This window comes from Mixophyes fleayi, chromosome 9, assembly GCF_038048845.1.
Source record: "Mixophyes fleayi isolate aMixFle1 chromosome 9, aMixFle1.hap1, whole genome shotgun sequence".
Lineage (NCBI taxonomy): Eukaryota > Metazoa > Chordata > Amphibia > Anura > Limnodynastidae > Mixophyes > Mixophyes fleayi.
This window is the reverse complement of record NC_134410.1, coordinates 131,677,947-131,704,147: the sequence shown is the minus strand read 5'-3', so window position 1 is coordinate 131,704,147 and position 26,201 is coordinate 131,677,947. Positions and strand designations below refer to the sequence as shown.

The window sequence follows — 26,201 nt, the reverse complement described above, 5'->3', positions numbered from 1 at the left end:
CATCACTGTACGGGAAGAGGTGACTCCATCCAGCATTTGCAGCACGCCCTCTGCATCTGCTGGAAGGATCACCCACAGTCCAGTTACAGATTTGGCTAATGAAGGTGTGAATGTTGTACACTGGGAGGAGGATATTGATGTAGCTGGCGCTGAGGAGGATGTTGATGATTATGATGCAGACAGATACCAAATTGCCTTTCTCAATTTCTATTTATATTCTGGATTATATAACGGCTGAAAAGTTTTCTGTTTTACTCCTAGTGGAGAGGGGATCTGATGCAGACAGATACCAAACTGCCTTTGTCCATTTCTTTGTATATTTGAATTTCTAGTTCTACAGTCTATGCAGGCTGCTTTATTTATATTCAACTACAAGTGTAGGGCGGGCGGGGGGGGGGGCATAGATAGCCACCAAAGTAACGTGGTCCATTTAATTTCACTTTCTAGCTCCACAGTCTGTGCAGCCTGCTTTTTTTATCTTCAAAGTATTTATATTTACAAGCCTTGCAATCTAAATTAACTAGAGGTAGTGACGTGGTAGAACTCCAAAAGGCAGTTTGGAAGCCCCTGTACAAACTGGCTCTATTTTTTAACTGAGTTGTCCCCCCTCCAGTGTGTACTCGGAAAGAGTTTTTAGTGCAGCGGGGAACCTGGTCAGTGAGCGGCGAAGGAGGTTGCTTCCTCACAACGTTGAAAAAATGATGTTTATAAAAATGAATAATCAATTCCTCAATGAAGTACAGCACTGCCCTCCAGACAGTACAGAGGGACTGTGGTTGTGGAGTCCAGCGGGGACGAATTGATAATGTGTGAGGAGGAGGAAGTACACACTGTAGGGGGAGAGGAATCAGAGGTTGAGGATGAGGACGACATCTTTCCTCAGTAGAGCCTGTTTAGTTTGTACAGGGAGAGATGAATTGTTTTATTGGTGTGGGGGCCCAAACAAACCAATCATTTCAGCCACAGTTGTTTGGTAGGCCCTGTCGCTGAAATGATTGGTTTGTTAAAGTGTGCATGTCCTATTTCAACAACATAAGGGTGGGTGTGAGGGCCCAAGGACAATTCCATCTTGCAACTTTTTTTTTGGGCATTATGTGACCATTCAACAGTCGTTTGCCATGTTCAAAAAGTAAAAGAAAATGCCAACAAATTCAATAAATTAAATCAAAAGTTAAATGCCCTGTCATTATTTAAAACAAGAGGTTTTGACGTGCTAGAATTAGTGTAGTGTTAAGATGTTATAAACACTACACTTGGAAATTGGAGGAGTTATTGTTGCCCCGGTATCAAATTGGGTACCGGGGCCACCCCACTACGCAGTCCAGATACTTGTTTGGTGGAATTCAGACCAGTTGAGGGTGTATTTATTTTATTGTGGCCCCGGTATCAAATTGGGTACCGGGGCCACCCCACTACGCAGTCCAGATACTTATTTGGTGGAATTCAGACCAGTTGAGGGTTTTATTATTATATTGTTGGGACCACTCTTCCTATACCACACTACCACTCTATACCACTCTATTTAATACTTTAATTCTATTTAATACTTTAATTCTATTACTAATTCCCATAAAGAGGAACTGCCGCTTCTATTTAATACTTTAATTCTATTAGTAGTTACCATAAAGAGGAACAAAATAAACCAATTTTACCAAAAGTATAATATGACTTAGACTTACAAACACTACACTTGAAAGATGGTGCCTTTAAATGAAAAAGTCAGTCTTCATTGCATGACTATGTGCAACAGGGACAGTTTTTTTTTGTTTACAAAGTCAACCAATAACACTTCGACCCTGTCTGTCTTTAACATACTTGATGGGATCTCAATGACGAATGGTCTGTACCATGTTTGGAGGAGGTATTGTGGCCCCGGTACCAAATTGGGTACCGGTGCCACTCCACTATGCAGTCCAGATAGAGGTGTATCAGATATTAAACAACGTTGACTGTTGCTGCAAAAATTTTAAATAATATTGTGGGGAACACTACACTACGCAGTCCATAAACTTTTTGGGTGGAATTCAGACCTGTGTAGAGTTTTTTAATAATATTGTGGTGACCCACTCCTCTACGCAGTCCAGATACATTTATTGGTGCGACTCATACAAGTTGATGGTTTTCTTATTATATATATTGTGGTGACCCACTCCTTTACGCAGTCCAGATACATTTATTGCTGCGAATCATACAAGTTCAGGGTTTTTAATATATATTGTGGTGACCCACTCCTCTACGCAGTCCAGGTACATTTATTGGTGCGAATCATACAAGTTCAGGGTTTTTAATATATATTGTGGTGACCCACTCCTCTACGCAGTCCAGGTACATTTATTGGTGCGAATCATACAAGTTCAGGGTTTTTAATATATATTGTGGTGACCCACTCCTCTACGCAGTCCAGGTACATTTATTGGTGCGAATCATACAAGTTCAGGGTTTTTAATATATATTGTGGTGACCCACTCCTCTACGCAGTCCAGGTACATTTATTGGTGCGAATCATACAAGTTCAGGGTTTTTAATATATATTGTGGTGACCCACTCCTCTACGCAGTCCAGGTACATTTATTGGTGCGAATCATACAAGTTCAGGGTTTTTAATATATATTGTGGTGACCCACTCCTCTACGCAGTCCAGGTACATTTATTGCTGCGAATCATACAAGTTCAGGGTTTTTAATATATATTGTGGTGACCCACTCCTCTACGCAGTCCAGGTACATTTATTGCTGCGAATCATACAAGTTGATGGTTTTCTTATTATATATATTGTGGTGACCCACTCCTCTACGCAGTCCAGAAAGATACCTCGTTGCAACGTTTTGGACTAATAACTATATTTTGAGGTGTTCAGAATACACTGTAAATTAGTGGAAATGCTTGTTATTGAATGTTATTGAGGTTAATAATAGCGTAGGAGTGAAAATAAGCCCAAAAACTTGATTTTTAAACTTTTTATGTTTTTTTCAAAAAAAATCCGAATCCAAAACCTTAAATCCGAACCGAGACCTTTCGTCAAGTGTTTTGCGAGACAAATCCGAATACCAAAAATAATAAAAATCCGGATCCAAAACACGAGACCTCAAAAGTCGCCGGTGCACATCCCTACTTTCAACTTTCAAAATATAATCTACCTATTTGTATCTGCATAGATTTCAATTTAATCCTGAAAATAACTTTTTGAGGTTTGTATGTCTATTTGTCCTTGTAAAGATATTCGGTTTAGGACCTGGTTAACATTCCTAATTAATGAAGCATTATACTTCCAAATGGTCCTATCATCAATCAGTGATGTTTCATTCAAGTGTGGTTGCTGCGGTGGTCTGCAGTGATGGACTAAGGCGGTCTCCACAGGGACATTCACCGATCCCGCCACACTTTTTAGAACTGAGTGTACAGATGTTTGAATCACCGTCCTCGGATCCACAATCATTTTTCGGCCATTGAAAACATGTGGTCTCGCTGGTTCTCTGTTAGCGTGCTGCAGTAAATCGAATCCCGGCACCTCCTTCCATGATGAAACTCCGGAAAAGTTTCCGTGGGTGATTACAGTTTGAGGAAAAGCGTAAGATTCAAACAGGAAAATCCCGACTTCTGGGTTCTGCTGCTTAAGACTTTCCATCATGCTGTCCCACGTCTGGTGTTGAAACGGTAAAATGATTTCATCGATGTCATTGAGTAGCACAAACTTACTCCTGTACATATTCCTATACAGGCAGTCATTCAGAGATGCTATTTGTCCGTAGTAGCCAATCTCCTTGTCGTTCTTCTCATAGTACCATTTCTCGGACGCCCGCATATATTTCTGAATGGGCCATGGTATGACTTCAATCGTTCCTTCTTTGCTGTAGTACTCCAAGACTTGTTTAACCTGATGGCTGCAGTTTTGGAGATAAATTATAACTTTTTGTGCCCCCAATAATTTGTACATTTCAATGGTTTGAATGAATTGTAAGGTATTATTGTAATTCCCGTACAAGGTGGAAATGCAGACCGTGAAATTGGCTGTAAATTCCCCGTGCTCACGATTTTGGATTTTGAACCTGGTCAACTTTTCTATATTCTCAACAGGAGACTCGTCCAGACAGACGTACGTTGGCCGACAGTTTGGCGGTTCTTCACAAATGATGTCGGTCAAGCCAAACGGGAAGCCGAAACGGTCGCTGTGCATGTCTAGTTTTGCCTCTGATATGTGTCTGCACATGTCCACCGTACCATAGAAATGGCAATAGAGTTTTTTCACTTTTGTGTGAACGAATCCTAGTACGCGAATCGTTTTTCCTTCCCTATTGTCGTAGTATGGAGCGATTATAAACGTTCTGTTGCCTCTCAGTGGTGTGATTGTATCGTAGCTTGTCTCGCTACTGTTACATTGGTTACATTGTATGAAAATATTTTTGCCATTTGCGTATTTTCTGTGTAAGTAGAAATTTGTAGATAGTAACGTGAGAGTGATTACCAGGCAGCAGACCATAAAACTTTGTCTCAAGTAAAGCACATTCCTCTTCCAGGCCCAGATGGGATATCTGCGGACAAAAAAAAAGAGTTGGTCACATCACTTGGCAGAGACATTGCAGTTAACAGTAAATATTCCCCATGTAACATAAAGTAGACTGCAAACAGGGGCACCTAGAATGTCACAGCTTGTATGATCCCAACAGTTTGCTTAAGAGGTTAGGAACGCTTTTCACAAGTCACATGTTACTGTCCATGTTAAACTGGATCTGTCTCTCCTGACGCAGAGAGAGAAGCCCCCTTCCCCCAGCAATGTGTCTCCTGAACAGTTTGCGCAGACTCATCGCCTCAATGTTTGGACTCAAATATCCGCTCATGTTCTGTCTGATAGATTCCATTGGGGCAGCATGGTGGCTCAGTGGTTAGCACTTCTGCCTTACAGCACTGGGGTCATGAGTTCAATTCCCTAACATGGCCTTATCTGTGCGGAGTTTGTATGTTCTCCCCGTGATTGCGTGGGTTTCCTCTGGGTGCTCCGGTTTCCTCCCACACTCCAAAAACATACTGGTAGGTTAATTGGCTGCTAACAAATTGACCCTAGTCTCTGTGTGTGTGTGTTAGGGAATTTAGACTGCAAACTCCAATGGGGCAGGGACTGATGTGAGTGAGTTCTCTGTACGCTGCGGAATTAGTGGTGCTATATAAATAAATGGTGATGATGATGATTAGATTTAGTACTTGTTGTATTTGGGATACACCCAAAGGTACGCATCCTTTTAGGGAATGATTATTTTGTTATAGTTTACAATCAACCTCTGGCGCCCTTAACTGTAGAGACTGGAGGCTCTGATCCTAGCGGTTTTAATCGCCCCCTAACCCTTAATAGTGAGGGTTCTTAATTAGATTAAGTCACTTCATCATAGTATGTAGCAGCAAGGAGACGACAGACATATCTAATCTAATGAGCAAAGTTTCAAAACATTGGGAAAGAAATTCTTTTAAGAATCTTTAGTAACTTATATTGTGTCTCCTACAATTCTATTAGCAAGTTATACAGGTTGTATCTCCTGGAAGGATGCATCTTAGTATGTCGTAATATTACAGTGTAGTTAATGTGCAGGCAGACTTTCATGCACTATTATGCTTATTCATTAAAATGTCTTTTTTTTTCTTTGGCAATTCGAATACTTTTCTTTAATAAATAAGGGGTTTGTCCAACTTTAGCTATATAGTGACACCTATAATCCCTGTGTACCCTAGATTGTAGCCATGTACGGCTGCCACTGAGTGACAGACTGATACTCCTGGTCAGTATTTATATTGTGAATGTGTTTCCAGAAAGGACTGAATTACTACCTACCACTGCCCCCACCTCGTCCCCCACATTCCAAGGCTAACCCCTACCCCTCAAATGTGGTAACTATTGTAACAAAAGGTGGTCTGACTTTTTGGGCTTTACAAAAATTTTGGCCTGGGTGTCCTTAACAGTAGGGAATACATTAAAGAATAAGAACGATGATGACGTCCGTATACGAAATTAGAGGGACTGTGGTATGCAATTGGTTAATAATGAAAAATCTTGAATATTTCTATGGACAAACCTTTCCACAATCAAACATATTGTGTTTGCGTGGGTTTCCTCTGGGTGCTCCGGTTTCCTCCCACAATCCAAAAACATACTAGTAGATTAATTGGCTGCTATTAAATTGCTCTTAGTCTCTCTTGGTCTGTGTGATTTAGACTGTAAGCTCCAATAGGGCAGGGACTGATGTGGGTGAATTCTCTGTACAGCGCCGCAGAATTATTGGCGCTATATAAATAAATTGATGATGATTATAATATTCAGACATTTCAAAACCAGGTAATTGTGATATTCCTTGCAGACCAGGAGTATTTCTCAATCACGGAGCACCTCTGTGTGTTGTGGACAAAATGATTATTTTGTCTTCTGTATTACACCCCATGTATATTGTCACTGACCTTTTATGCTTATCTGTTTTTTTTTTTCAAGGTGTACGGAATAAAATGGGACATTGTGTCAGAACACCCACTGCGTATACACCCGAAGACCTGGTACCTGTTGTGTTATCTGCAAATAGCCTGATATCAGGTAGGTCCACAGAATCTGGGCTTTACATGTAATTGTACTGTGACTGGACTCCCCTGAAGCTACATTATATGTTCTTATAAGTGACTGTGTATTGCTAGTTATCCTTTAATATTCATTCGTCCTTGGAGATGCTATATTGTATCCTGAGATAAGGGGGTCACTGAATTATAACAAGAAAATGATCTGGATAAGCTGTTGTAGGTTTCCTGAATCATGTAACGTTCCGTCCATCCATTGACGTTCAGGCAGTGTCTCTATCCATAGAGAAGGGGGTGCCTGGGAAATGTATGTCTCTTTCACATATCAATATAAACATTTGTATACCTGCCAGTGATCCCTATGTCTTTCAGTCAAAAGACAAAAGGGGCATTGGTCTTGCCTAAATTGGGCGTGGCTAGTAAGGGTGTGGCTCTTGGTGTATGATCTCTTCTAATACTGCTAGGAATAAATCTGTATCTTTAAACACAAATATTGTAGATTTCATTATTATTATACGTACCACCAACATTAAAAACACAGATTTAGACACCTGCAGGAATCAAAATATTTGTTTAAGGTCCCTATATATTGCTGTACCCTGAAAACAAAGGCCTGAGACAGAGACTTGTGCATTTTATGTACAAGTAGAATATTCTCTCACAGCAGTGTGGTTCATTCTAGGTACAGGAGCCTGGACGAGTTAGGGGGGTGTTTGATGGAGTGTTGGCCTCCCCTCTGTGCTCCCGATCCTGATGTAATTCAGTTTAGTTGTAGATCGTGATATTTAATTCCATTTCATTAACCCAAGGTCTAACTGGGCTACAGCCCAGGGGCCTCGGATATCCAGGGGGCCCTTGAAAGTGCTCAGCAGAATTGATCGGCGCCCGATCAATGCTGCTGTCCCTGAACGCCAAAGGGACAGATCTTAACAGGACTGCAGTGTGAATAGTTCTGAACGTAGAAAATGTTTATGTCAGCACCTGAGTTGTGCAATGAAAATTTCACATGATGCTTAAATGGTAGTATAAAAAGACGGGCAACATTATTTGTGCTGTTTACTAACCAGTCATTTCTTGGCAGAAGAGCATGCAATCAGATTTGTGTATTGACATGATTCTGTGATTTGTGTATAGCACTGTGTTTTGCAGAATGGAGCCACCGTACCAATAACCCACCGAGCGAGCACCGATTAGCCACTTCTCCAACTGTCATTTAAATGTGGACCCTTTCAATATCTTTAAGATACATTTATAATATTTAACATTTTCGTTATCAGCTCTGTTAATATGACATTGCTAATTGGTTGCTATGATTAAATTGTTATCATTCACTGTCCCATGGGCTATTTTATATCTGGTTACAGATCAGTAGAATTCAGTTTATGTATCAGTACACAGTTGTGACATTCCACTTTCTTATATTTATAACAAGAAGTAAAGAGGATTTCCACGATCGTTCCTTCTCCTTTTCTGAATAGCCAAGGAACTGGCAGTTCTAGTAATGTGTGTGACTCATGGACACGCTGACAACTGCTGTGAGCCACAGTTTCACTTGTAAACTGAAGTGGAAGTGGCTGTATGACTGTGAGACTGATGGCCACTTGCAACATGTAATGGTCGGGAGGAGTTGTAACATGCTCAGGAGACTGGGAAACCACAAGTAACAGTCATCACAGTGAGAGCTGAGCTGTAAACTATTGTTAAAGGACACAATGAAGCTTCACGGAGCAGAGTCTGATCATTCCGCTGCTAGATTGTAACCTCTGTTTCAAAAAAGTAACTGGCTTTATAACTGGATTCTCGGTTCAGTGGAAGGAGATTTCAGATCACTAGACTCCCTCATTACAAATACAGATTATATGCTGGTTATTTCTACACCGAAAAAATTATATATATAATATATATATATAATATATATATATATATATATATATATATATATGTATGTATGCACATGTGTGTGTGTGTGTGTGTGTGTGTGTGTGTATGTATATACAAGGCTGTGTAAATGGATTATTTCTGGTTAGAAAGCTGCACCCATGTCTGAATAAAGGAGCTTGTGTTTGGATCGTTGCCTTATGAGTTTGACTTTTTATTGCTTGGTAAAATCCAAACTATAACAGTAATATGACATTTTCTTTATAAAAACTAAGTAATGATGTTTATCTAGAATAGAGTAAATATGAGGATGTGACTAGTTGTAACGTCACCTTGTCACTACAGAGCACTGTGAGTAACAATACATAAAAGCAGGGGTTAGCCTGATCCACGGGTGTAGGTGGAACCTGTATCTAGGTGGGGGGCAGGGGTGGGATACAGGAGGGTTCTGCAATCCTTGTACAAAATACAGCCACATCTATACATCTGCTGCAAACCCTGACCCAGCGCAGGGTGATGGGACACATATACCCTTTATATATAAAGAAGACCAATCACTGTGGCTATTTTTCTTATAAACCGCTTATGGTGGACCACATACTATACCATCTTTTACCTTTACCAGAGTTAACTTAACAAACTAAAATAACGACACAGAGACTTGAATTGGCGTTTGAAAGGTCAGGAATTTATTAAAGGCGAACCTGCTGGAAAAATTGGTGGCAAATCTAAACAGACCAATCAGCATCCAGGCCACACCTACCAGTTGTAAATTCCGTCCAAACTAATTTGGACCCGACTAGGCGTAAAATGCCAAACTCCCCCATTTGGCATATTAGCTGAGGCCCGCCTGCCTAAGCGGAGCCCCTTAACCCCGAAGGGCTATTCTGACTAATTGCCGAATCCCTTTAAGAGGAGAGTGCCTACTACGCCTTCAATGTAACCAAATTGGCCGCTGATTGGGCTGCTTACCGCTACTTGTAAACACAAGTACTAATACCAATACTACAAATAGGGGATGGGCGGGTGGGTAACAACTCCAGACGGCAAGAGGAAGTCAGATCCTTTTCCTATATGTTATAAGCCTCCTCTGGAATCCTAGCCCCTGCCCTTCCATCTCTACTGATTGGGTAACTCAGATTTCTACCACCACCCAGATAAGTTAACTCCTGGTATGCCTGTACTTTTACCTCTGCCTGGCCACTCAGCGTTTATATCACCTCGGTCTAATTCCATCCCTCTGTTATATTTCTCTAAACTTTTTTATGCTATAAAATATAACATGTTATAAATACAATTAAAACGCTGCTGTGCTAATGCTCAGTGATCATATGTTTGCCCCGTGTCCCTCTAAACTGCACTAGTGAAATTCATAGACGAACCAGACACTGGGGGGCCTATATGTCGAGGGAACCCTGATCCTGTCAACAAGACAGTTTTTTGTTTTTGAAAAGTATATAATTTAAAAACAAAAACAAAACAATAACCGCAAAGAATATATAACTTTTTGCTGCAATTGAACAAAAATGTATCCTAATACTCCGCTACCTCGGCTACACTGTGGCCAGCCTTGCAGATGTGAGGTTGGTTTGAGATTTCAGGTCCACTTGCAAAAATAAATGATTCAATTTTAAAATAAAGTTTTTAAAAAAAAAAGTAAAATTGTTTTTATCTAAAGTGTTTTTACCTTTACACATTAAAAGAATAAAGCAATTTTTTTTAAATATTAATCTGTTGTTGCCATCCCGAGAGAACAGATGAGTACGGGGCATCCTCGCCAGTGACACTTACCTCTGTCAAGGCTTTTACTATGAGACCGACACAGATGTAGTTGCAGTGATACCAGTAAATGGTTGTAATGGGATATCCTGGTCTACAGTTCCAACACCTACTGCCCTCAAGATGTGCTTGTTAGGTTATCCTGAATATCTGCAGTGTTCCAGCAACGACCCCCCACTATAAGCTACACTGAATTGTTTTCACTTTTCAGAACTTGTTTTTTCTTATTATTAATTATAATCTCGTATTAATGGAGGGCTATGGAAAAAAGGAGATGTCCCCCAGTTAATTAGATGGTTTGCAGCTGATTGTTTTATATTCATTTAGCGGGGAAAAAACACATTTAAACGTATTCGCTTCTCTACCTCACTATGAAGCCCATTCCAGATGTATACTTCCTGGGCTGATCGAGCTTATCTACGTGTGGTGTCCAGAGGGCCAAGAATTGTCTGTGGTCCTGGGTACAGCAGCAAACCAGCGGGATGGGGGGGGGGGTGAGATAACTGGGCCCTGCTATATTACTTATACCTAAACTTGGCAGGTATGATCTCGCCTCTGCTCTGATGCTCTCAGAACTGATCTAGTTTTAATTATTTAGGGTTTGTTTGTCTTTTTTAATACGTTAATAACCCTTTAGAATTGCTTAGATAATAACAAAATGAATATGACGATTGAGAATTTACTACATTGTGTGTTTATAGAATTACACTATTATGTGATTTCTTTCTTCCCTGAATTTGGATATGCACGTTTGGAAGTTTTAAGGAAGATTGTCACTTGAGATCACATCCTATTGATTATAAGTATGCATTTCAGTATCTACTCATTTTGATACACAAATTGAATGCACAGTGTTTTTAAGTTTGTATTTTTTTTATTTTTATTATTCTTGTACAAATTTATTTGGGATAAAATTGCTGTATGATTTTTTTAGATATTATCTGAGCTGCTATAGAAGTAGATACGCTGTAGAAACTGTTCATGTTTCTGGTTTATACTCACACCCGGCTGAGGAATTGTTATCATACAGCATTATATATATATATATATATATATATATATATATATATATATATATATATATATATATATATATATATACAATATATATTAGTGTGTGTATATATATAATGTATATATTATGTGTATGTATATACATGACGTAGTAGATACTCCACAGAACATTGTGACAGTATTTATAACCCATAATATGCATTTCTAACTTTTCTTGTGGATTTTGGAAGTAGTTGTATATTTGAAGGAAGATAATTTTAATTGCACGATTGAGGGTTACTACTTTTTGCTAATGGGGCTGCTGAACTACTTTTTAAATACTAGTTTTCAATCCTTTGAGAATTGCTGCAAATATGCAAAAAAAAAAAAAAGATTCTTTTGATTGATAGTGAAAAACAGGAACGTTTCCGACGTTTCATGGGCGTTTCCCTGGATATTGGGCACAGTACCCACAGACGACTGGATACCATATGACACTAGCTGCAGTTATTTTAGGCAGTGAGAGCGACAAGACTCTCAGGCATCGCTGATCCTCACTGGCATCTGTGCCCTTTATTGTCACACGGACCCGGGTGAAAGCCAGGCTGGTGGCAACCAAGGCAAAAACAGTCCATTTTCTCATCTAATTTGTGTGGAGAGCTGTGATCGGACCCTGTGGGATCACTCTGTGCACACTCCCTGCCCGTCATTCAGTTGTGAGTGCTGCAAAGTTCTCAAGAAGACTTTTTCATTGACCCCTTGAAAAAGTCTTCTTGAGGACGAAACGCGTCGGGTATTTGTGGCTCCTCCTTTATCTTACCATCACTGCCTAAAGTGTTCTTTTCCATCTGCTGACCGGGACTATATTCACATTCTGGACATTACCATCTTGATGTTGTGGAGGAGGACAGATAAGCTGTTTTATTTCAATCTGTCTATTGTACTACACTATTGTGGCCATTTTCTGAGTTGCAGTTCCTTGTGAGATATTTTCTCGATGATAAGAAGAGAATCCTGTGGAGTATAATCTCTATATACCCACCAGATAAGCTGTTTTAATTTATCTGTTCGGTAGGAGCAATTCTTCACACTGGATTTCATTATCCATCATTTGTTATAAACAAATTACACTATGTGTGGCGCCCCTGTCTTCTTGTGTTTTGGTCTCTAGGTGTGACACTCGCGGACAGGTGTCATTTGACTTGGGAACTGCCTTCTACTTAAGTATATTTTTTCGTTCTGTGTATATAACATTGATCACTACTAGAGCCTATATAGCTTAAATTATTTGGGATATATATATGTGTGTGTGTATGTCAGGTGCCGTCTCTGCACTCTCCACAGGCGCCATAGACGGACACCTTCTCTCCGCAATCCACGTCCTGTTGCCTAGCAGCAGAACTCTATCTCTACAGCCAGCATGTCTAAACCGCCTATATCTCCCTAACCCAATCAGGAGGCACCTTAGGGTACATAAAGCAGCCTCTGACACATGTCTAGTGCCAGAGTATTGGTTCTTCCAGCTCCAGCATTGTTGTTCCTGTGTTACTCCTGTGTATTGACTCCTTGGCTATAGTTTGACTTCTCTTCCGGATCATCCCTTGTTCTTCGCTGCCCGCACTGGTTTTGACCCTTGGACTGTTCTTGACTACGATTTGCCTTCTCTCCATTGTACTGTGCTCCTCTGGTTTCGACTCGGCCTGTTTGACTACTCTCCATTCACTGCACTGGTAACTATCTGGGAGAACCGCGACCTGCGCATCACAGGCAGCAAAGCCCAAACCTCCTTGCGGGGGTCCCTGGCGAACACCGGTGGTGCGTTAGACTCCGCGCCTCTCAGTTTAGTTGCGCTAATACCAGTCAGTGATATTCCTAGTGGAAGGTGTGACAGTGTATATATGTATATTCTACTTACACAATGTGTGTCATAGCCCGGCACCTGGAAGGAGGTCCCCCGGCGTTCCTCAGGGTGGGTTCGTGTGGGAGGTAAGTCTGATGATACTCCTGACAGAGAGTGGAACAGCCAGAAGCCCAGCTAAGACAACGGCTTGAGCCTTAGTACAGAAGAAGACCCCCTCTTTCTCTGGAAGTCCCCCTTTTATTTAAGTAGAGTGGCTGCATAAAGAAGTCTGAGAGAGATGCAGAAGACACCCCAGAGAGGTGGGACCGCTGCAAAAGGCAGACAGCAGTGAGAGTGCCCTTGGAGGAGCAGAGAGTACACAGAGTTTCAGAGCCCAAGTAAGTGAAATGTCGTCCCTGCAGAGGACAGAGAGAGTTATATTAAAGTGTCTTGTGACTCTGGATGAGGGAGATTTATTGAATGCCCAGACAGGGCTCCAAAAAAGTGGATAAAAAGAAGTGCTCAGGGCTGCGGTCTTCAGGTCCCCCTCTAATGAGAAAGGGACCCTCTGCCTGACCTATACCTGGTTGGCTCCCGTCTGTGTAGGCTTGTTTCCGTGGGGACGCTCAAGCGTCCTGCTGCCGGGCTGATGTCTCGATACTCCGATAGTGGATGTGCGCATGTGAATACTGTGATGCCGCTGATCGAGCGGTGGTGAAGTGAAGTCCACAATCTAAATGATCTCCATCGTGATTGGGTGTGAGTCTCTGAAATGAATACAAACCAACGCGTTTCGCCCTGGTGGCTTCCTCAAGGATCGTATATGAAGTGGGGACAATGTTGTGGATTTAAATGGGCGCCATTTCCATAGTAGGCCTACTACGGAAATGGCGCACATCCACTATCGGAGTATCGAGATGTCAGCCCGGCAGCAGGACGCTTGAGCGTCCCCCCAGGTATACGGAAAGACTATTTCAGCTCAGCTGTAGCCCTGCTCTACTAAAGGGTAAGTCCGACTACCAGCCCCTTTATCCGGCTTTTTCCGATGGACCTATCTGCCCCGCTTCTCAATTAAGGATCTGTGCAAGAATTTTTCACTACTATTCATTTGAATAAATGGACTGACACCCACAGCCATACAAGCAGCAACATTGTGCGATTATTTTCCACAGGGCTCTGCAAAATTGTGGACAATCCTATCCTGGAGATTGTTTACATACATCCTAACGGTATTACATCATTTGATGGCATTGTTGTTTTTGGATGTCGATGTTTTAGGAGTCACCCTTGCATTATTGTGATTGTTTTGAAATTGAGTTGCAACTCATTGTACGTATTTTATACTACAATAAATGTTAATGATATATGTTTATCTGTCAAGCGCCCAGGGATTTACTATTGTTTATTATATCAAGGGTTGAGCTACATTTTTTGTTCCTTTTACTTATCCCCTTTCCTGATTGCCCCCTATCCCATCCCCATATCCCTGATCCCAAGAGGCTGCTATATCTACACTTACACTTAGGGAGCGCTGAACTGACCATCCATTCAGAGGAAGCAAATGTAGCTAAAAAGTTGCTTACTTTCGAGTGTTTGTCACCACTCCCCCCGAGCTGCTACTACGTGCCGGACTTTCAAACATCCGGCCTTCTGGCCAGAGTACCAAGGTAGACTGTCCATTATGAGAGGGCGTCTGACTTACCCTCCTAGGACAGATCCTACACTTAGCCCAAAGACCCTGGATGGGCGGATGATTTACCTGTAGCATCCATGTGGCCCTACAATGAGAGCAGCTGCGACCAGCTGAGTACTAGAATACATGGACCCTGCAGTAAGAGAGTAGGAGAGGCTGATATGTGAATGGGTGAGGACCCACTGTGTCCAGGAGAATCTGGTATGTACTGTGACATGTATGCAGAGGAAGCGTGTATATAAAGAGCTTATATTTTGTAATAGACATCTCCCAAATTACTGTCATTTGTGTTGCACTGTGCCACCCTACCACACCTGTGCCCACACTTCACATACTGTGCTGTAAAACCCACATGTGCGTCTGGTCACTTATGCCCACACCCGGGAGCTAGCCCTGGCAGAGGCAGAATGCCCATACATGGTGACAAGCGGTTCTATACATCTCACACACAATGCAACTTATTCTCTCACCTCTGCTTTGCACGTTCCTCCCCTGTAAAGACCATGAGTTAGTTATTTAGTTATTGCATTTTCAACCGTCCTTGCTTGAAGGTTCTTACTCTTCCTTTTAAGCTTTCTATCCAGATTTGTGTTGTCCCCTTTTATATTGTGCTGCAAGTAGCTCTAGATATAAGGCTTCTCCTTAATGTGACTATTCTCCTCGCCTCTGTCATATAACTCTATAATGGATGTTCCCAGCAATGTGACTTCTGTTTCTTCTCCTAGCCCCACCCTATAAATTACTGTCATCACATAGAGAGTGGGGAGTGCCCCCTGCTGCAGAGGTTGGGGGGCCAGGACAAGACACAACGTCTTGTATGTTATATTATCACATCAGAATAATGACAACTGGTTTTACTGTCTCACAACAAAGTCTGATAACTGCAGTAATGAATATCAAAGGTGTTTTCAGCTACAGAGGCTCAAATTTGTTTGTAAGTGGTTACAAGAACCAGCGTTAACTTTCATGAATGTGCAATAAATTCTATACGTAGACTAAATAATTCAGGATAAATTCTAACAAGAACATAAAAGGCTACCTTGTATGGTATTATAGTACATATTGTATATTATTATAATACATATTGTATATTATTATAGTACATTGTATAGTATTTTATATGTTTTCCATACAAACAGTCAATGCAGTAATGCTCTCTTTAAATTAAGAAAACTTTCAAAATACTATAAAATGCAGCTATTTCCCCTTATACAGGCAGCGGATGTTTATCATGTGATCTAGACTATAATTGCATAACTATTCTGTAGTGTGTACCCAGCTTAAGATCTAAAGGAAAGTAAAGGGCAGACACAGCGGAGTAGATAAGAAATAAGGTGTAGAATGCCTTATAATAACACAGAAGGAGCATCACTAAACCTGGACGGAATAATATCAGGGGTGCACGCCGGATTGGGTTCCCCCCTCCCCCCCAAAAAAAACCCGAAAAGGAAGAGAAAAAGCAAGAGAGCTGGGCGCATGTGCAGCAGCTCTGTTTCAGCAGCACTGTACTATCCAGCATCCGCGGTGCTTCTTTGACAGCGCCGCGGCTGCTGGATAGTACAGGGGCACTTCTTTAGCGGAGGGGAGGGGTTTCTGGAGACCCAGAAACCCCCCCTGCGTGCGCCACTGAATATGGACCCATACGGCGCATGTAGTGATGTAAGCGCTGCCCTATCACATAGACTATACTCTAATCTGTAGTAAATATATAGATCGGTTTACGTGTTCAGAAGGACAGTGAGAAACTGAGAACAACCTCACGGTCTCATCGAGAACAGTCACAAATACCCCGCGTAGCTCCAACAGCCGTAAAAATGGGATTGTGGTTTCAGAAAACACCACGTGACTAACCCCAGGGAATGGAGGAGGATAATATAACTGTATATACACACCAAGCTGGCAGCAGATGTATACACAGATATGGTATGGATGACGCAATGAAGCCACCGGTAGAATAGATAAGAAACAGTATGTAAAGGAAACATCCAATATTAAAGTCTTCATTCACACGGGGCCAGTGTTCCAAGTTTGTAAATCTATTTAATGCCAACGCTTGTCACAATCTGCTCCTCACCTTATGGTGGGATATGATCAATAGGAAAACATTTTGCTGAACAGTAGGGACCGTCTCTGTAAAATGTCTCACTACAGGTATTGAGTTCCACGTTTTGGGTCTGATTCATATTTTATATTGAAATCTGTGGGAAATAGCTCCGTGAATGCTCAGAAACGGACCTTACCCCAATAGACACAATTGTATGTAACTCATGTCTGAATGCAGATGACACTTACAACTGCCTACGGGAGGGGGGGGGGGGCTAAGGGGCGAACAAACATAGGTGATATACAGTAAGGGCCAGTATGCAGATACGGGCCACTCAAGTCCTGAGTCTCTGTAAAGTACGGCCGGTGTCATCCATATCACGTGCTCCAGCTACGGGGCAGGCGTACGTGCCGGCTGACACAGATGGCTGACACAGATGCACAGAACATGTGTATACCAAGGAGATGGACTATATAAGCGCATTGTGTATATCGTACACATTAAAAGCTTCTTGATTTATGTCTTTTTTTTTTTTTTTTATAATATTTATCTTTATTGAAGTTTTTAAGGCAGTTTCAACAGAGATTCACAAGAACAGATAAGTGGGTTAATTGTAAGGAAATAATTTTATTTTTTTTAAAAAAAAATAAAAAATCCATATTTTTATTAATGATTATACTATTAAGAGTTGTTCATAGATGATACATTTGCTTTCATAGTTTAGTCTATAAAGTATATCAAATGCTCGGGTGAATATAGAAAATGTATAAAGTATTTTTCTGTTACCAAGTGCTTACAACTGACACACACACACACACACACACACACACACACACACCAACACACACCAACACACACACACACACACACACACACACACTCGCACTCACACTCCTGAGTGGGCTCTAGAAGAGACTCTGATCTGCAGCCTATTGAAAACAGGTGGCCCAATGTACCTGCCTACAATTCATCTTGACCAATAGGGGGTCTTTTTAACTGTGAAAGCCCAATAATCTGGATCAAACAACTGTTACCTCTGGAGAATGGCACTGGAGATTTCTTTTTGTTTGTTACCACACTCTCCATAGATCTCAATGGGAACTGCCATGTTGGTGATTTACCAAGTGGCGAAAAGTATTGCCTTAACTCACCTGTCCCTATGGGGGGGGCTTTGCATAATCCCCCTCTCGGTCATATCCTATACACCTATGCAGATTTTAGCCACGTATTTCACGGGCAGCATTTGGAGTAGGAGGGGGGTCTTCATAGCCGCGGTACTGCATTATGTCTCGATGCGATAGTAAATAGACTGCACAAGCTCTTAAGTTGGGCCCTCTCTGTGAGGATACCGGGTTTAACATAACCTTCTGGACCGCACCGCTGGCCTACCCGGTACCTACCCAAGGTTCAACATCACCCAGGCAAATATCCAAAAATAAAACAAATACGATTATTTAACAAAATGGTAGCACAAAACAATGTGGTATTAAGGTGGTATTACGCCATGATGTCTCTCTGCTCACAGCTTTCTACCATCGCGCTCTGTATAGAACGGGGAGCGGAGAAACTTCTCGTCTGAACAAGTCTTTTTGTACCATTTACATTCATTACATAGTTATAGACCGAGTGCTTACAGTGGAGATATAACATCTACACACTCTTACTGCCGGTATTTGTGATCTTAAGCCTGACATATTGTTTTTTTATTTTCACTTTTTCCCTAGAACTTGTCTCTGTGTTTCCACTTGTGCTGGCTGCAAGGTGGGAGAAGGGCCGACATGATTTCTGTCTATCTCACCTGCAATTCCAGTAAGAGCGTGTAGACTTATTATGTCCACCGTATTCAATCTACTGCCTACAGCTAATGTGGTACATAAGGACTTGTTCAGGCAGATGACTTATTATATAGACTTGTGTACACAGACTGTCCTGACACCAGCAGCAGGTGTAAGCTGCACTGAAGGTATATTTCGGGGAGCTGTGCTAGGGACATGTCCCTGGGTGCACATCCCATTGTGAGGTAGGTACGCCCATGTAACATGACCATTCCCCTTACATACATTGTTCTGATTTCCCAACTGAATGAAGGTGAGAGGTATGTATACATGGAGGGAGGTAATGGGTATCATATACAACTCTACTCGGGGATCATTGATACACAGTAATACACATACATGGAGACTGCTACACAGTAACACACATACAGGGAGACTGATACACAGTAACACACATACAGGGAGACTGATACACAGTAACACACATACAGGGAGACTGATACACAGTAACACACATACAGGGAGATTGATACACAGTAACACACATACAGGGAGACTGATACACAGTAACACACATACAGGGAGACTGATACACAGTAACACACATACACGGGGAGATTGATACACAGTAAAACACACACATGGAGGCTGATACACAGTAACACACACATGGAGGCTGATACACCGTAACACACACACACACACACACACAGGGAGATTGATACACAGTAACACACACACACACACACGGAGATTGATACACAGTAACACACACACGGGGAGATTGATACACAGTAAAACACACACATGGAGGCTGATACACAGTAACACACACATGGAGGCTGATACACAGTAACACACACACACACGGGGAGATTGATACACAGTAACACACATACACACACACAGAGATTGATACACAATAACACATAAGGGGAGATTGATACTGTATAAGATTTTCTAATCTTCTCTTTAAATAATTGAGATGAGCAGGTTTCCAAAATATAATATTTCTATTCTTTATTACAAGATATTATACATAGATACAGCCATTACTGGACGAAGCAGACGTGCGCCCAGGGTCTCAAATGTCAATTTACCGTCTATATTTGATTAAATCATTCTTTTATATAAAATGTTACTCATCATTGCCAAAAACATTACTTATCCTTGTCACACCAAACCTTCCCGCTTACGTCACTGCTGACACTCCAAGGGTCTGAGTCATTAAGGGACGTATCTCAGTTTTTTGTGCATATTGTACGCGGTTCCCTTCTGCGCATGCCCAGAGCAAGGACACTTGTCCGTCAATGAAATCAAGTCCGCTGCGTATGCCAACGCAAATGACGGTTACGACGGTGCACGATTTCAGGTAATGAACAGGGTGTGGAAGGGGCGTGTGCCTGTACTTGATGCACAATGTGGGTGAGCCAAACTCAAGCGAATGCAGCCACATCGGAATGAAGCTCTGCGTGTGTGAAAGTTTCTCGTCTCTTGCAACAGCGAAGGGTCTAGTCCTGGGTCAGTAGCGTATGCATGTTATAACCTGTGTCTGCAGGCAGGAGCAACTGTAACAATGTATTTTATGTATAGTAGACATTAAGGACAGTGTAATAAATGTTTGTCAACAGAAAAAAAATTATATATATTTTTTTTTATACAGTTTCCATTTCTAATCAAAAATCAATATATTATTGACAGGTAACATTAATTGATTAATATTTTTTTTACGTGCATACTTTAGAGATTTCATATTCCATATACGTTTTGTACATATCCTGCAGTGTCTGGTCTAGTACAGCAGAGTGACCCTACACCCATAGTCATCACCACATGTATCCTGCAGTGTCTGGTCTAGTACAGCAGAGTGACCTTACACCCGTAGTCATCACCACACGTATCCTGCAGTGTCTGTTCTAGTACAGCAGAGTGACCCTACACCCATAGTCATCACCACACGTATCCTGCAGTGTCTGGTCTAGTACAGCAGAGTGACCCTACACCCATAGTCATCACCACACGTATCCTGCAGTGTCTGTTCTAGTACAGCAGAGTGACCCTACACCCACAGTCATCACCACACGTATCCTGCAGTGTCTGTTCTAGTACAGCAGAGTGACCCTACACCCATAGTCATCACCACATGTATCCTGCAGTGTCTGTTCTAGTACAGCAGAGTGACCCTACACCCATAGTCATCACCACACGTATCCTGCAGTGTCTGTTCTAGTACAGCAGAGTGACCCTACACCCATAGTCATCACCACATGTATCCTGCAGTTTCTGGTCTAGTACAGCAGAGTGACCCTACACCCATAGTCATCACCACACGTATCCTGCAGTGTCTGTTCTAGTACAGCAGAGTGACCCTACACCCATAGTCATCACCACACGTATCCTGCAGTGTCTGTTCTAGTACAGCAGAGTGACCCTACACCCATAGTCATCACCACATGTATCCTGCAGTGTCTGGTCTAGTACAGCAGAGTGACCCTACACCCATAGTCATCACCACACGTATCCTGCAGTGTCTGGTCTAGTACAGCAGAGTGACCCTACACCCATAGTCATCACCACATGTATCCTGCAGTGTCTGGTCTAGTACAGCAGAGTGACCCTACACCCATAGTCATCACCACACGTATCCTGCAGTGTCTGTTCTAGTACAGCAGAGTGACCCTACACCCATGGTCATCACCACACGTATCCTGCAGTGTCTGGTCTAGTACAGCAGAGTGACCCTACACCCATAGTCATCACCACACGTATCCTGCAGTGTCTGTTCTAGTACAGCAGAGTGACCCTACACCCATGGTCATCACCACACGTATCCTGCAGTGTCTGTTCTAGTACAGCAGAGTGACCCTACACCCATAGTCATCACCACACGTATCCTGCAGTGTCTGGTCTAGTACAGCAGAGTGACCCTACACCCATGGTCATCACCACACGTATCCTGCAGTGTCTGGTCTAGTACAGCAGAGTGACCCTACACCCATAGTCATCACCACACGTATCCTGCAGTGTCTGGTCTAGTACAGCAGAGTGACCCTACACCCATAGTCATCACCAGACGTATCCTGCAGTGTCTGGTCTAGTACAGCAGAGTGAACCTACACCCATAGTCATCACCACACGTATCCTGCAGTGTCTGTTCTAGTACAGCAGAGTGACCCTACACCCATAGTCATCACCACACGTATCCTGCAGTGTCTGTTCTAGTACAGCAGAGTGACCCTACACCCATAGTCATCACCACATGTATCCTGCAGTGTCTGTTCTAGTACAGCAGAGTGACCCTACACCCATAGTCATCACCACATGTATCCTGCAGTGTCTGTTCTAGTACAGCAGAGTGACCCTACACCCATAGTCATCACCACACGTATCCTGCAGTGTCTGGTCTAGTACAGCAGAGTGACCCTACACCCATAGTCATCACCACACGTATCCTGCAGTGTCTGTTCTAGTACAGCAGAGTGACCCTACACCCATAGTCATCACCACACGTATCCTGCAGTGTCTGGTCTAGTACAGCAGAGTGACCCTACACCCATAGTCATCACCACACGTATCCTGCAGTGTCTGTTCTAGTACAGCAGAGTGACCCTACACCCATAGTCATCACCACACGTATCCTGCAGTGTCTGTTCTAGTACAGCAGAGTGACCCTACACCCATAGTCATCACCACACGTATCCTGCAGTGTCTGGTCTAGTACAGCAGAGTGACCCTACACCCATAGTCATCACCACACGTATCCTGCAGTGTCTGTTCTAGTACAGCAGAGTGACCCTACACCCATAGTCATCACCACACGTATCCTGCAGTGTCTGTTCTAGTACAGCAGAGTGACCCTACACCCATAGTCATCACCACACGTATCCTGCAGTGTCTGGTCTAGTACAGCAGAGTGACCTACACCCATAGTCATCACCACACGTATCCTGCAGTGTCTGTTCTAGTACAGCAGAGTGATTCTACACCCATGGTCATCACCACACGTATCCTGCAGTGTCTGGTCTAGTACAGCAGAGTGACCTTACACCCGTAGTCATCACCACACGTATCCTGCAGTGTCTGTTCTAGTACAGCAGAGTGACCCTACACCCGTAGTCATCACCACACGTATCCTGCAGTGTCTGGTCTAGTACAGCAGAGTGACCCTACACCCATGGTCATCACCACACGTATCCTGCAGTGTCTGGTCTAGTATAGCAGAGTGACCCTACACCCATGGTCATCACCACACGTATCCTGCAGTGTCTGGTCTAGTACAGCAGAGTGACCCTACACCCATGGTCATCACCACACGTATCCTGCAGTGTCTGTTCTAGTACAGCAGAGTGACCCTACACCCATAGTCATCACCACACGTATCCTGCAGTGTCTGTTCTAGTACAGCAGAGTGACCCTACACCCATAGTCATCACCACATGTATCCTGCAGTGTCTGTTCTAGTACAGCAGAGTGACCCTACACCCGTAGTCATCACCACACGTATCCTGCAGTGTCTGTTCTAGTACAGCAGAGTGACCCTACACCCATAGTCATCACCACACGTATCCTGCAGTGTCTGGTCTAGTACAGCAGAGTGACCCTACACCCATAGTCATCACCACACGTATCCTGCAGTGTCTGTTCTAGTACAGCAGAGTGATTCTACACCCATGGTCATCACCACATGTATCCTGCAGTGTCTGGTCTAGTACAGCAGAGTGACCTTACACCCGTAGTCATCACCACATGTATCCTGCAGTGTCTGGTCTAGTACAGCAGAGTGACCCTACACCCATAGTCATCACCACACGTATCCTGCAGTGTCTGGTCTAGTACAGCAGAGTGACCCTACAGCCATAGTCATCACCACACGTATCCTGCAGTGTCTGGTCTAGTACAGCAGAGTGACCCTACAGCCATAGTCATCACCACACGGATCCTGAGATCTGTTCCTCGCTGACTCCGGGAGTCTGCAGAGCCCATTTATGTGCCGTTGAGAACAGCACAATGCACAATGCTCTCAGTATGCTGCCTTAATGACTCTGGCTCGTAGTCTCTATCATTAATCTTCATTAAAGTGACATGTTCTTGGAGGGGTCTTTTGGAAGGGTATATAAATTTATTTTGAGCAAATATCTCCTTGACCTGCTATTGTAAAATGAAGATTATGTGGCTCTTGTATAACTACTTGTTCTCTGTATTGTGCAATATGTGTTTGTCCGTTCTTTTAAAAGAACATAACTTTCAAGATCATTAGTTCATTCTATTGAAGTAATTGGTGATATAGGGTTTTTGTTAATCATTACTTTGACAGATACACAGTAACACACACACACAGGGAGATTGATACACACACACACACACACACACACACACAGTAACACACACACGGAGGCTGATACACAGTAACACACACACGGGGAGATTGATACACACACACACACGGAGGCTGATACACAGTAACACACACACGGGGAGATTGATACACACACACACACAGTAACACACACACACACACAGTAACACACACATGGGGAGATTGATACACACACACACAGTAACACACACACGGGGAGATTGATACACACACACACACACACACACACAGTAACACACACATGGGGAGATTGACACACACACACACACACACACACACACACACACACACACACACACACACACACACACACACGGGGATATTGATACACACACACACACACACACACACAGTAAAACACACGGGGAGATTGATACACACACACACACACAGTAACACACACACGGGGAGATTGATACACACACACACACACACACACACACACACACAGTAACACACACACACACAGTAACACACACACACACACACAGTAACACACACACACACACAGTAACACACACACACACACACACACACACACAGTAACACACACACACACACAGTAACACACACACACACACACACACACACACACAGTAACACACACACACACGGAGGCTGATACACAGTAACACACATGCAGGGTCCTTGGTAAATATGTACAGATATAAGATAAGAGAGAGGTTCAGAGAGCGGTCTGAAATTCTAGATCACTGAGACATCCTGAACCGGAAGTCTTTGTGAATAACGTTGTCTCGGAGATTATTTTGCAACTTTCTTTTATTTACAATGTGATTGCTATAATTTAGGGTGACTGTATAAAATAAAAGTGAAATGAAAACAAATCTCAAGAAGGAAATGATGGTAAGAGGAGCTGTGTACTCTGGTGGAAATAAACATTGTTATCGGCCTAGAATTCTCCTGTCTTACTGAGCGCAGAGAAGCGGTTTCACAACTTCCTCTGTAACCCTCATTGTAGGTCATGATCTACCTCATGGGATATTAACAGGTGTTTTCATATATCCATCTGATGGAATATAATGTGTGTGTGTGTGTGTGTGTATATGTATGTATGTGTGTGTGTGTGTATATATATATTTGTGTGTGTGTGTAAACATCTGTGTTTTTTTCTTTTTTTGTTCCTTCTAACCTACAATCAAAATGGACTACTACCAAATAAAAACAGAGGTAACAATTTGGGGTATATTTACTAAACTGCGGGTTTGGAGAAGTGGAGACATTGTCTATAGCAACTAATCAGATTATAGCTGTTATTTTTTTAGAATGTACTAAATAAATGATAACTAGAATCTGATTGGTTGCCATAGACAACGTCTCCACTTCTTCAAACCCGCAGTTTAGTAAATATACCACTTTGTCTTCTTCATTACAAATGAAAAACCAGGCAGTCCGAGAGAACTCTTACTTGTTAGGTGTAAACTTGCTGCGGGGCTCTGCTCCATGTGACATTACAGTGTTAGTAGTTTGCAACATCGCAGGTAAAGGATGGTTCTTGTACACACTCCCTGCTCACATGGGGCTCGCACATGTCCCAATTTTCCAAGGATAGTCCTGTTCTTTGCCAGTGGAAATCTTTTTAAATTGAAATGCTTATTATTTCAGTCGCCTCATTTTCTGACATTGTTTCAGCAAGAACTGAATCTGAGAAATAAAGGGGAGATGTTGTAATGTAGAGGTGAATTGTCCTGAAAAATATATGTTCTTAAGTTGCTAAATGCACAGTGCCATGTTTCTTAGAAAGCCTGTCCCACAGTCCTGGTCACTAAAGGGTCATTTATAAAAGTATTAAAAAGGTCATGTGAAAATATTTTTAAAAATTTGTATTTTGTTTTTTAATAGAAATTTGTTGTCTTCATTTTAAACATTTACTATTTCTTAATAGGTCGGCCAACGCCTTCACATGTCTGTGTAGTTAACCCTTACCGCGCCGGTAGACGAGTATAGTTCAGCTGCCCCCAGAAAAAATGTTGTTGATTATTGCGGAGATTTAAAAAGAAAAAACAAATGGACTTATGATGGGGGACTAGTGATCAATAAAGCCCCTTTGCTATTTATTACGTTTATACGTTTGCAGATCTATTTGTATTCAAGGTTTGACTGGATATCTAGTGGCCGATCACACAGCAGTCTAACACATTGAGAACATACTACACACAGATTTGTATTTAATGGCTCATTAACTGAGGATTATATACCCTGCACAATGCCATATATTGCAGCTTTCTCACACACCGATGCATAGAATTAATTTAGTG

General features: G+C 42.3%; 1 protein-coding gene and 1 long non-coding RNA gene across 5 annotated transcripts in view; one reads left to right on the top strand and one right to left on the bottom strand.

Annotated features, from left to right (window-relative positions):
• Positions 1-26,201, top strand: part of LOC142101365 (uncharacterized) — a 485,133-nt gene that overhangs the window by 391,838 nt on the left and 67,094 nt on the right. For all 3 annotated transcript variants that reach the window (XR_012678987.1, XR_012678985.1, XR_012678986.1), the window contains one exon: positions 6,470-6,568. This is a non-coding gene — a long non-coding RNA (uncharacterized LOC142101365). The remainder of the gene's footprint in view (positions 1-6,469; positions 6,569-26,201) is intronic.
• Positions 3,048-25,583, bottom strand: LOC142101363 (glycosyltransferase family 92 protein ZK381.2-like). 2 transcript variants are annotated; one of them, XM_075185809.1, is made up of 2 exons: positions 25,352-25,583; positions 3,048-4,529 (listed from the first exon to the last, which is right to left on the bottom strand). In XM_075185809.1, the coding sequence occupies exons 1-2, from the start codon at positions 25,417-25,419 to the stop codon at positions 3,164-3,166; spliced, it is 1,434 nt and encodes a 477-aa protein (XP_075041910.1). In that variant the 5' UTR covers positions 25,420-25,583; the 3' UTR covers positions 3,048-3,163. The 2 variants fall into 2 exon arrangements, with proteins under 2 accessions (XP_075041910.1, XP_075041911.1); XM_075185810.1 differs by lacking the exon at positions 25,352-25,583 and adding an exon at positions 15,200-15,445.

Bases quoted from the DNA above. Each gene is read 5' to 3' on its own strand.
- LOC142101363 (XM_075185809.1), bottom strand. From the start codon at position 25,419: ATGTTGCAAACTACTAACACTGTAATGTCACATGGAGCAGAGCCCCGC. The intron at 4,530-25,351 runs GTAAGAGTTCTC...TTTTGTCCGCAG, and splicing joins AGCAAGTTTACACCTAACAA to ATATCCCATCTGGGCCTGGA.